Below are 13,019 nucleotides of genomic sequence, written 5' to 3' on the forward strand. Positions count from 1 at the left end.
TTCTCAAGGCCACAAGGCCATCAGGTCTTTTGAGAGATGAAAACGCAGCTGCAAAACTTGTTTATGAGAAGCAAGGAAAAGATGGGAGGCAGAAAGTAGCTAATGAAGCACAGAAGGAACGAATGATAAAGGATCATTTTATATACAGTAGGCTACTACAGTAAAGAAAATCCATTTTAGTCCCATGATTGTGTATAAAAGTAAGACTGATAATGATAAAGAATATTTAAGGGTACAATTGTGTCAGTTGTCCTCTTTAAATCTAAAATAATTAATGAATTACTATTTTATAATTTCTTTAGAATATTTTTTACAAATTAAATAAAAAATAAGAATTTGCCTTTGAAATTTGATTAATTAAATCCTCTGCTTTGTTGTTAGTAACCGTTGCATTGAGTTTTTGTATTTTATATATATATATATATATATATATATATATATTACCTATTTGTGAAGTGATGTAAATAATAATTGATAATAATAATATATGTATCACTGAGTAGATATAATAATTGATTATATAAATAATCAGCATATGGCTGACGAAAAAGCTTTGCCATCACAGGAATGAATTACATGATAAAATACTGAAATAAAAAAATAAAAGTTATTTTAAATAACTAAATAATAATATTTTATAATATTACAGGTTTTTTTTATTAAATGAAGACTTTATGAACATCAAACAGTCAAAACCTTTAAAAAAAAAGAAGGGAAAAAAAGCATTCCAAACGTCTGCCCGGTAGTGTGTAAATCTGAATTAATCATTTTTACTATTTCTTAGTATTTGAAGCATCTAACGATGCTAACCAGCATGATTTCACAATACTGTTTTTATTTTCACTGTAGTGAGGGTACGTTGGCGTAAACAATGGTTGCCAACGGACTCTTATCTGTAATCTAAGCTATGACATCGCAGCAAACGTCGTCGTTTGTTGATGACGTACGCGGGGTTTTCCGGGTGCGACGGCTTGAGAAGTAGGCTAGCAGGCTAACCGAGAGTAACGTCAAAACACAGGTACTTCAGCGCTGTTGACTAACGTCAAGAGTCAGAGGGTGGGAAGCGAACATGAAGGGGGTAAACGATTCATTTTACAAGGGCTGTTTCTGAAAGTGAAGTTGCCGTGATCTCCATAGATTGATTTAACTTAAAATGTCAACAACGCGGCCCCTCCTCGGGATGAAGCGAATCACCGAGGCAACCTGCACAGAGCCGCCGGGAGGCAGGCAGTCCCCGACAGCCAGCAGAACGCAGTCCGAGCCGCTCACCGTAGACGAGTTCACGGTACACGAGGACAAGCAGGCAGAGCTCAGATGCAGCAAACCGAAGGTCGAACAGGTTTTCCAAGTCACATTCACCATTATTGGGCTCCTGGATCACACAGGAGCCCACGGAAGTAAGGCTTCCAGACAGATCTGGCTCCAGCTGAAGGGAAAAAGAGAGGATGTGTCTAAAGCGAAGGTAAATGAAAGTAAATTGTAAACATTTTTTTAAACAATGTTCCTGCTTGTTTTTTTACTTTCAGAAGCGAAATTGACGAATTTAACGTAACTTAAGTTGCAGCGCAATAGTTGGAGGAAGCTGATGTCAGAATGAACAGCAACATGTTTGTCTTTATTTGACATTTAAACAAAGGTCTGTGGTAAGCTGGAGACACGTTTGTGTCTCGCTGATCCAGACCAGATTTAAGTCTTTACCTTTCTTTAGTCATACACAAAATATGATGCTTTGGGTGGAGAAGATAAACAGCTACAATTTGGCCAGTTTTTTGTCTGATACACAAGGTAATTGATATTATTTCCTTGTATATAGTAGAAAAGTAATATCACACTCACAATCATAATGTAGGATTGAGCATCAGAATGGCTGTGAATCATACTTGTGAATCACATTGGCCAAATCCCATTTGTGCTGATACTCAGTACAACAGCACAATTGTAAGTGATGTTGCTTGAATAACCTATCACATTTCTGTTTTATTATGTCATTTGGGAATAACTGTCACCAAACCAAATAGATCCATTATAGCCAATGTAAAATGATTGTGTTTCAGTGGATTTCATAATGTCTCAGCAGACAGAAACACATTAGTAAGCTTTCACACACATTTATAGATGATCCAATACTGTGCATTTTGACATAGCGGTTTCCCGTTACAGTGGTGGCGAAAAAATGAGTTACCAAGACAGCAACAAACGACGTGGTTTTTCACTGAACACTTGTTGCGTCATCGCCTAGTTCTGACATGCCATTGTTTGCAATTCTACCCTGATCCAATAAGGAAATTATAACCATCAGTGCCAGTAAACCTGGAATATCCTTATTGTTAAGCCATAAAACGGAAACCACTCAGTGGATGTATTTCACCACCACGTGCACTTCCTCTTTGTTAAAATATTTTGAATTTTTCTAATACTTTTTAACAGGTACAAATATTATAACCACAAAACTAAAGTGTCAAGGAATTTTCTGTGAAATCACATTGACAGGCGAAATTTCCGCAACTCAGTGACTTTTGAATATCTTTTGCCGTTTGAATTAAAATAACAGATAGGAGCTGCTATCTGCTTCTTATCCAAACTGTGTCATGAATTTTCTCATGAGTCTTTGACAGAGATCTGATTGCTTAGTCAGGAGAAGACGGGAGGCCCCCAGTGTATTTCACTTTCGGTTTTAGTTACTACTCCGAGTAGTGGCTTTTAACCTGGTGTCATTACTGGTACTGAATATGAGTATTTCTTTTTACCGTAACTTGCTCGCTCTGATCAAAGAAATAAAAAGTTCAGCAAAAATGTCTCAGAATGGTCCTCCCCAAGGGGTTCCTGTGTTGTTGTTTCTTTCGAACTTGTAGGTTTGCCCACTCACTCAGAGCCACTCAATAATGCCAATATCATGTCTTTTAATTTAAAGAAACTTAAAAAAAAAATGACCATATTTTTTTTTTCTTAATACAGTACTTTTAGGCCCAGACAATTTGGCAAAAGAAGGTTATTCTGCTTAAAATAGTGTTAATATTAACAATTTTATATATATATATATATATATATATATATATATATATATATATATATATATATATATATATATAATGTGCTATATACTGTATATATATTACTTATCAGTATGCTTTTAATGATAATACTTAAGAATATAATACTTATGTATTACATAATATCGATATAAAACGGTCTCTTATACTCAGTTTTGGAACATTGTGCAATGTAAAACATAGCAGCTCTGTGTGTCTACATTTGGGTGCAGCGTCATGCTTGCTTACTTAGGTATGTATTCACACTTTCATCGATATGATAATGGGCATGTGGAATCTCCACAGAAAGATGATGTAGCTCTTGGTCATTTTGGTCCCTCAAGTCAAGGCAAATCATATGTGCATTCTGCTTTAAAATAATGAAACCGAGAATAATTATTCCGAGAATAGTTATTCATTCAGTGGTATGCTTGTGTTGTCATGTTTCCCTGCTCGTTTTAGAAGTGAAATTTTCTATCTTTCGCAATGCGTGTGTTGTAATCCAGTCCTGCTGTTATTGTTTTGCAGGAGTATGTGAAAGGCCTGTGTGACCCAGAACTTCAGAAGGAAGAACGGTACCCGGTGGACATGCACTGTATTTTTGCTGGTGCCCGTGGACTCTTTTTAGACCGGCTGCTCAGAGACACAAGTGCCGAGGTTCAAGTACTGGAGCCAGGTCGTCTGAGGTTGAGCGGGTGCACGGAGGCCGTCGTCATGGCTCAAAGTCGGGTACAACAGTTTGTCGCCCTCTTTCAGGAGAAGCGAAGCTTGCCGGCTGACAGAGAACCCTTGGTTAAGCGGACCTTTAAGAATTTTGTGGAGGACCGGGCTGATAAATATGCCATGGAGTTGCTTTTGCTCCCCAGTGCCCTCAAAGAGGAACTTTTGGGCTTGGCCCAAAGCCCCACACAGCCTATAGCTGTCATAGACCTTGAGCAGGACCGCTCCCAGACTAGCACACCCGTAACAGACCTCTCCAAACGAATCCTGGACACCACTTTTGAGGATAAAACCGCAGGTCCTGCAGCCACTCCTGATGTTATGCCCGGTCTAAACGGTCGGCCTTGCAACAAGCGTCGGTCCTCTGAAAGCGAGCAGAGGGACACTAAGAGGCAATACTCATTAGAGAGGCGAGAAGAGGAGCAGTTAGAAGAGCGGCAGCGAGAGCCAAGCCAAACTTGGACAGTTACCTCTGCGAAAGGGATGCTAGCAGCTAGTGAATCGACAAATGACAATGAGGCAGTGAGTCCTGAGACTAACTTACGCTGTCTTGTTAACTTCTTCCGAACCATGGGCTACCAGCAGGAGGTGGTGGAGCGGGTGGTGCGTGAGACGGGGCAGACAGAGGACACGTTTTTGCTTCTGGAACGAATTGTGGAAGAGACTCAAAAGAGCCAGGGAGCACAGCGCACTTCTCGCACGCCCGATCCGTCCCCCTGTGCAAACGCCTCGTCCACCTCTACCTGCGTCAGGCTCAAAGAGAAGGAACGGGCCCAGATGAGAGCTCTCGCAGAGATCAAGTGCAAAGAAAACATTAGACCTCCTAGCACTAACGGCATAGGTCAGAAGAACCAGACAAGCAGTGTGCCACTAGCTTCTACCAGTCTTAAAAGAAGCAATGGTGCACAGAATGACATGTGTGAAGTGATCATCATTGATGACGATGATAATGACTTCACGGAGATCGAGAGGAAGCCCAGAATGGCTGCACTTGATCTGAAGTCAGAATCCCGGTTTGACTACTTGTCCCGTGGTAGCTCTCAAACAATGGTTCCAGTGCGGATGGAGAGTGTGACCAATCTCCGCAGCTCCTCTCAAGGCCCTCCTCTCCGGAGCACCGACACACGACCTGGATGTTCTTACCAGACACTCCCTGGAAGGGCACCTTTACCTCGCTCTGAGGCACATAGCACCTCTAAACCAGCACCCCTCACCGGCATTTCTCGTTTCCAGCAGTCCTTGAAAACCCCCTACCGATTAGTCCTACAAAATGAACCGGGCTGCCCGGACCTGTGCCACATCATCATCGATGGGAGCAATGTGGCAATGTCGTAAGTCTCCATCAGATTGTATAATTTTGGGGGCAGTGACAGCTCATGAATATCAAATAACTTTTGCGGTGTGCATGTACAAGCTGGAATAAACAGCAAAACTTTTGGCCAGATTTTTGTTCCAATTTGCAGCCTAGATGAGTTCATGTTAGTCGCTTAGTCTCAGGTAGTCTACAGATTTTGAGCAGTCAAATTTGACAGATTTCACAGAAAATTACATAGTTTTTAGCTTTAGACTATGATTCCATCCAGTTTGCGAATACCAAATATTTCATATTTTAGTTTACTGTGTTCAGAAAAATTTGAGGGTCCTCAACCATTTAGTTCACGATGCCACAGTTTTTCTTGATAAACATATCCAAAGTCAGCAAGTGTATGATGCCTGGTGTTTTAAAATCTATTCAGATTTTAGTTGTGTAGTGTATTCAATCCTTTACCCATCCTCTTTATTTTTGGTGATTTTATTTACTTGAGATCACACAAAAAAACTAGTTTCAAGTCTCCCTACTCTGTCAGTTCCAAATTCTAATGGTAGCTAGGTTTAGGTCTTTTGTTGTGTAAAATAAAACTCATTTACAATCATCACATTTTATTACATATAATGGCATTTATAATGGGCATCAGCCACCCAGTATTCTAGATTCCAGCCATTGAAACGTTTTAGTTTAGTTGGTTGACAGCATAAATTAGTGTGAAACTCCCAAAGTTACCAAAAAGCACTCTAAATGTAGCCTATTGAACATCATTTGAAAGCACCAAAGTTTTGTGTGAAGAACAGACTGAACTTCCTGTCAGTATCAACTAATTTTCGGCCCATTCCTCGCACAGTCTATCACATAGGTTGAAGACTTAAAGGTGGCTTGACGTGTCCTTGTCACTGCCGCCTTCCTTGTTTGAACATTTTGAACTTAATTCAAGATTTCTCTTTATGTTGCTTGGGATAATGAAAAAAAAAATCACGATGATCAGCAAATGATCTGTGCATTCAGTATTTGGAGTTCAGCATTTGAATAATGCTTGTACTGTGAAACCACTGTAAAGGACAGGTGTGATTGATGCTTTTTTTGGAGACAGTTTGAGGGAGTGTGAAAAAGTTGGTGGTGTCGAGTGTGTAAGTGCCCATAAAGGTTAAAGGAAGTCACTTCCAGTAAGCTCTGTGTGTGTATATGAACTCAAGTATGTAAGTGTTTGTGTTTGAAAACCTAAAACCAGGTGCAACCCCCTTTTTCCTTACTTCATAACAGTATCTGTCTTTCTCACCCACACCCCCCTTCCGCTCTCCCTCCCACGTAAAAGGCAACCTCTTTTGTGGGTCTCTCCCCTTGTAGGCCCCCTATTTTGCCCTTTAAATGGCTTACCGGAGGTGACTGCACTTCTTAGAAGCACTAGTATGGAAACTGAGGTGTTATACGGGGTTGAAGAGAAATAATCTTTTTAGACCCTACTAGTGAAGTCTAATTGAGGAGAAAAAAGGTATATCGTGGGATAAGGTGTCAGGTGGGATCATAAGAACTTTACCTCAACGTGGGCATATACTAGAGAGATCTGAAACATACAGTATTCCTGAGTTTTTAAGAAAGCTCCCACTCAAATAATGGCAATAAACTAAAGGGGTATGTGTAATGTGAAGGTTGTCCTTAGATACTCAAGAAAAAGTCATTTGGAAAATTAAGGACTGTTGCAGAACGCTCACACCTCAACTAATTATACCAGGTTATCCATGCAGAGCACCGAACAGTCAGTCTATCACATGTTCAGCCAGTCTTGAAGGCAACAGCTCACACAGGGTTTCTCATGGCTGATTTGTATGCTTGCATGATATTTGAGATCTGAATCCTCAGGTAAATTCTTGTGACGTTTCCAAGAAGCGCTGCCACAGCAGATAGGAAGGATGTCAGAATCTTCCAGTTGAAGATGAAAGTCAATGTGAAGGAGAGGTCAGAGGTCATGGACTGAAACTGGTGCAACCTGACCCTGCTGTAATGATGTTGCTTCGGCCTGGCACGTATCCAGGATGTTGTTACAGTTTCATTTCTCATTTCACTTTTCTCAAGTAGTATTGTTTTGAAAAGAAAGGTCCCTCACACTGATTTACTCCATGCACATGTGCAACTTCTGACAATAGGTTAAATGTTATTTGATCATTTACATTGACGCATCCAATGTTGCGTACAGCGCAATTATGATTGTCGCCAGTGTAGTCACATGGTCACTTCGGACATAGGACTACATTTACAGCTCAATTCTCGAAGCCTCTTACCTGTCCTGTCAGTGCAAGATAATCAAATCTTCAGTCTACAGTCATTGGATAAGATCTTCATATGGATGAGTTAAGAGGTGAACCACAAGGGTTTTTATTTGGTGTTTTTTTTGTCAGAAACACAAGGGAGAAATGAAAGGTTTTTTTTGCATATTTAGCAATTTACATTTCCAGACTGGGAAAGTTATCAGCCTTTTTACGTCAGCGGTCGTTGATTTAGTAACGCTTCCTGTTTAAACTAACTTTCTCTCTTAGAGGGAACTTCCCCGTGACCCCTCTATGGTTCAGTTTGGGTGCGTGTTGACAGCTGCACATCTGTATGCGTGTGTCGTTTGGTCTAAGCGTTCTGAATGGATGGAGATGTGCGTCTATTTTTGCACCCTTTTGCGTCAGTTGCGTCTAATCGAGAGGTAAAAGGAAGTAAATTGCTAACCACTGTTCTCAAATGCATTTACATATGTGCTTATCTCTCTGTCAGTGGTATCAGATGCATTGTGAAATTGAATGCAGAGCTGTTTCCTGATCGTGCAAATTGATATTCAGTAGGGAACTTTTGTCTTTAGTTATTTAATCAGCCCTCTAGGTGAATTTAGTGTGTTTGAATGTAAATGTATTACACCTCTTATACCTTTTACTGCATAAAGGAATGTATTGTATACTGCCTAATATTTAAAGATTGTGAAAACAATGCATTGATAAATGTTTAAAAAAAAACAGCAAATTGCCCCACTACATTTAATTTCAAACTGGCTTCCATTTATCTTCTTAGTAATGTAGAATTCTTATTCCAGTTCTGTCAGAAATGAGTCTAGAATGAGATTAAAAACAACTAGTGGTGTATTTATGGCTGCACATCCATAAGTGGAAAGTCAAGTGGAAGCATTGTGTTGCATTGTGGGCTACAGTATCCCACTCAGTGCACTACACTTGACAAATGAAATACCGGTACGTCCTCCAAACCTTTCTTGTGCACAGAAAATGGTCATACAGTGCACAATCGATCTCTAGATACTGCTAAAACTGTATTAGTGGTTTGATAGTATGCTGTTCTAAACTGGTTATGACCTTTGACCTCCCTATTTGCTGTCACTAGGCATGGACTCCATCGAATCTTTTCTTGTCGTGGGATCGCCATTGCTGTAGAGGCCTTCTGGCGCAGAGGGCACAGAGAAATCACTGTCTTCGTTCCTCAGTGGAGACAGAAAAGGGACCCCAACATCACTGGTAGGAGCTCAGTTTCCTTCTGTCGTTAGATCAGCAATGTAGATCTAGAGTCAAAATGTGATCTGTTGTTACAGAACAACACTTTCTGAATCAGCTGGAAAACCTGCGACTCCTATCTTTCACCCCGTCTAGAGAAGTGTGTGGCCAGAGAATTTCCTCACATGATGACAGGTACAAGATCCAGCTGCTAAAATAGTCATCTAGATTTTTTTCTGTTCCTCAACACGGTACTAGACAAAATTGTATTTCGCTTGTGGCTTAGATTCATTTGGGTATTGATTTTCAAGAATGTTTCTGGAAATCACACAAATGAATGTTAACTGTGTACAAAAGATAAAAAATTGAGATGGGACATTGAAAAGTGCCATTTCCCATGCACACATCCGTTTACAAAAAAGTACGTTTGATGTAAAAATATCCGCACTCCATATTGTCTTTTGTATCGGAACTGACATATATTTACAGTGTGTGTCGTCTGTTTTCCTTACCGGAATGCCAATATGAATATGTAAATTATATGCTGAGGTCATGCATAATAAAAACAGTTGTTGTGTTTATGGTTATTTCAAGAGCAAGTGGGTAGAATTGGAAAATCTGAGAACGTTGAGGATTAAATTTGCTCTATGTTTTATACATGCCCTAGGTATTTGTCTGTGCCCTGCTTGATCTATAACCTTCTTCACAGGTTCCTGCTTCATCTGGCTGAGAAGACAGGAGGAGTCATTGTCACCAATGACAACCTGAGGGACTTTGTGAACCAGTCAGAAGCGTGGAGAAGGATTATTCAAGAGAGGTAAGAAGAACAAGATGAGAACAAGATTTTTTCTGATGATAACAACACACTACCATTCCACAGTCTGGGGTCAGTAATTTAGCAGGGACATATAAAACTGATCTAAACTGACAGTGAAGACATTAAAAAAAACATTCACAAAAGTACATATACTACACTACCAGTCAAAATTATATATTTAATTTTTTTTTTAGAAATTAATACTTTTGTTTAGCAAGGATGCTTTAAATTGATCAAAAGTGATGATAAAAATATTTATATTGTTACAGAAGATTTCTATTTCAGATCAATGTTGTTCTCTATTCATCAAAGAGACCTGGAAAAAAATCTACTGTTGTTTTCAGCGTAGTTAATAATAATAATAATAATAATAATAAATGTTTTCTGGGCAAATCAGAATATTAGAATGGTTTCTGAAGGATCACACACATATATATATATATATATATATATATATATATATATATATATATATATATATATATACAGTATTTCAGATAAATGCTGGCTGTTCTTTTGAATGTTCTTAGAATCTCAAGTTTCTAATAATTGAATGATTTCTAAAGGATTGTGGCATACAACACTGGAGTAATGGTGTTGAAAATTCACAGATATAACTTACATTTTAAAATATATAAAACCTGTTCTTTTAAACTGTAATAATAATTCACAATTATGAGGTTATTTATTGATCAAGTAAATGCAGCCTTTGGAGTGCTTTGGAATCTTACTGACACCAAATATTTAGTGTGTGTAGTGTGTTTTGGTGGTACTGTTTTGTGCTCCGATAACATTTGTTCCGATTTAGAGCTCTTTGTATGGATTTTTCAGACTCTTACAGTTCACCTTTGTAGAAGATCACTTCATGATCCCAGATGACCCACTTGGAAAGAATGGACCTCACCTAGACGAGTTCCTATATAAAGACTGTCGGTGAGTTCAAAATTAAATTTTTTTGCTTAAAAGAATACCCAGAAGTAGGTATCACACATTCCTAGTCTCATCTGTTACTCCAAGCAGAAGAAAGCTATCCCCTCATGACTTTTCTGTCCTCTCACAGAGCCAGTCCCATAATGGCCCCACCGAAGACAGACATTCCGGCGACCCCATCAGTATACGCCTCGACAGCGCAGTCCACAGCACGTCCCTCGTCCCCTTCCCACTGGCAACCCTCCGGACCTTCAGACTGGCATCATCCTCGACCGTCCCCTTCTCCACCTCCACAGCGGTCACCATTAGAAACCACAGAACTCAAAAGGAAGTTGTACGACATCTTTCCTGACCAAAAGCAGCGTATCGATCGTATCCTCAGCGACAACCCATATATGAGGGACCTGAATGCTCTGTCTGGCCTTTTGCTGGGCTGACACACTTTTACACCCAAAACTGCAGTTTCAGGTCACAGGGCTTTTTTGTATTATTAAAGAATACCATGATCAAAAAGTACTGCTACGAGCTTTTGTTTGTTCAAGGGACTTTGTTCAAGCATTTATTTGGTCGGTCAGCTAATTTACATTATGATATCCAGGGCCCTCCGATAAACTGCAAGCACAAAAACCTAAGTTATAAATTGTTTAACCGCTTTGAATATAAGAGAATGTACAGTCCAGATGGCATATATATTTGATGTAAATATTTGTGAAGGATGATCTTCCTTTCCTGTAAGTTATCCATTCAGAAATCTTTATTCTTAAAGGTGTTCCAGCTACACAGTTGTTCTGAACTGGCTTGGTTTTAATTACTGCTGAATGACAGTTTTGATTTGCAGTTTTTGGTATGATTGTGCTTTTTTCTGTTTTTGTAAATATTCAGATTTTTGAGCCGAATGAGTACTAGTTTCCAGTCACTCGAAGTGCCCTACTGAAGTGCCCCATCATCTGCTTGCAGGATAAAACTGCTTATTTCCTGTTCACTAATTTTAGTTCCCGTTAACTTTGATGATGGTGACAAAATGGTATGCTGTTTCTAGGAATCCCTGGAGACCCCCGTATCACCCAAAACTGTTGTGCAAGTCATCGTCTTTTAATAGCAAACAGGAAATGAGAGCAGTCATTGATGTAAATCTTTGTCCCAGTAACAACCATCAGAGGGTGCTGTGGGATTCCTAGCCCATACCAGCCTCATTATGTAATGGAGGACATGAACAAAATGCAATGCATAGTTGACATTCATTATGTTTTCAGTTAGAGCATCCTATTGGCACTAAAGTGAATTCTCACTGTTATTGTCACTGCATCAGCCTTTCCCTGTCTCTGAAATATGTGTAGCGTTGGACATTGTGAATTGGTATTCAATTTTGGGAATGAAAATGCATATGCAAAAGCGTCACAGACTCGGCAGGCACTGTGGGTATCTCACAGTATGGCTGCTGAAAACCTTTTGCTTTTTCTGGAAGGCAGTCTTAATAAAGGCCAATTATGTGTTTATCAGGACTCTTGTGGTCTGTGCTTGTTTTTTTTAGTCTCATTTTGACACATCAAACAAAGTTCGAATGAAGCAGGATTTTTGCTGGTCATAAAAAGGTCTTAATTTGCCTTTTCACAGATTAAGACCTAAAAAGGTCTTAAATCAGAGCAGAAAGTCTTACATTTATAAAGTCATGGCATTAAATGTTGCATTAAAACATTGCTAAAAGTAAATATCTTCCTCTGTGTTTGTCTGCTTTTCTAGTACAAATTTCTAATCATCCATAAATCAAGATACATTTATTTCAGAATACATTTATTTATTTATGTATTTATAATTATTATTTTTTTTCAACCTAACCAACTGTATCTTACAGCTGTATTCTACTGCCATATGGACATTACTTTGACACACTTTTTTTTTTTTTTTTTTTGTCAGTTAACACATTACTTCCTGATTGTACAATTGAAGCATGTATTTTTTATGACGTTGCTTTGAAACGTGAAAAGCGTTTATCTATTTGAACTGTATATAATTGAACTGACAGTAGGGGGCGACATCGCAGTTTTTTAAGTCTGAGCCCATACTAATGCACTAGTCTTTTCTAAACCGTGCTTTCGCTACTTTTTTCCCCTCTCTCTTGAAACAACATCTTTGAATATATTCCAGATTATCCTTTATCCTTTCCCCATTTGACAGCAAAGATTCTTACGAAACTAGTCTTGTTACAGCCGGGGTGTCCCTGACTGTACTTCCTTTGTGACCTCACATGGCTCAGGTTCCCAAAAGTTGTGTAAGATGAGCAAACTAAAACCTAGCCCATTATGCAAATCCTGCAGCACGCCTTTACGGAATTTGACTCTTCAACAGAAAGCTGTTACAATGTTTTGGGGGGGAAAAAAGTCTCGACTTTTGTGAAAGCATATAGAGGAATGTTTAAGACATTATATGAGCTCTCACTGTTTAATAGTTTATATATACATATATATATATATATATATATATATATATATATATATATATATATATATATATATATGTGTGTGTGTGTGTGTGTGTGTGTGTGTGTGTGTGTGTGTGTTCCCTTTGTTCATTTCAGTCTTTTTTCATCTGTATCTATTTAAATGGTGCTTACTTTCAGCATACGTTTGTAATCAAGTTTGAGCATACAAATATTAGCCACTGTTTAGTCATGTCACGAGTGAAAAAGTGTTTCGAAGGAAATAAGGGCTCGACTGGGGAAGCCTTGGTAGCGC

The 13,019-nt window shown here is 38.9% G+C and overlaps 1 protein-coding gene across 2 annotated transcripts; it reads left to right on the plus strand.

Moving 5' to 3' along the window:
- The first annotated feature begins 928 nt into the window (after positions 1-928).
- On the plus strand, positions 929-11,789 carry n4bp1 (nedd4 binding protein 1). 2 transcript variants are annotated; one of them, XR_003294305.1, is made up of 8 exons: positions 929-1,462; positions 3,558-5,080; positions 8,434-8,564; positions 8,639-8,735; positions 9,250-9,357; positions 10,189-10,290; positions 10,418-10,774; positions 11,126-11,789. XR_003294305.1 is itself a non-coding variant. In XM_026287427.1 (7 exons), exons 1-7 carry the CDS (start codon positions 1,154-1,156, stop codon positions 10,722-10,724), a joined length of 2,577 nt encoding a protein of 858 aa, XP_026143212.1. In that variant the 5' UTR covers positions 929-1,153; the 3' UTR covers positions 10,725-11,789. The 2 variants fall into 2 exon arrangements, 1 of the variants encoding a protein (XP_026143212.1); XM_026287427.1 differs by having other exon boundaries at positions 10,418-11,789.
- Positions 11,790-13,019: the final 1,230 nt, after the last annotated feature.

This window comes from Carassius auratus, chromosome 18 (genome assembly GCF_003368295.1).
Source record: "Carassius auratus strain Wakin chromosome 18, ASM336829v1, whole genome shotgun sequence".
NCBI classification, from domain to species: domain Eukaryota; kingdom Metazoa; phylum Chordata; class Actinopteri; order Cypriniformes; family Cyprinidae; genus Carassius; species Carassius auratus.

What these genes read in the sequence shown, in the direction of transcription:
- n4bp1 (XM_026287427.1), top strand. Translation starts at nt 1,154, where the DNA reads ATGTCAACAACGCGGCCCCTCCTCGGGATGAAGCGAATCACCGAGGCA. An exon ending in AAGGGACCCCAACATCACTG is followed by an intron (nt 8,565 to 8,638) that starts GTAGGAGCTCAG and finishes CTGTTGTTACAG; the next exon opens with AACAACACTTTCTGAATCAG. An exon ending in AGAAGGATTATTCAAGAGAG is followed by an intron (nt 9,358 to 10,188) that starts GTAAGAAGAACA and finishes TGGATTTTTCAG; the next exon opens with ACTCTTACAGTTCACCTTTG.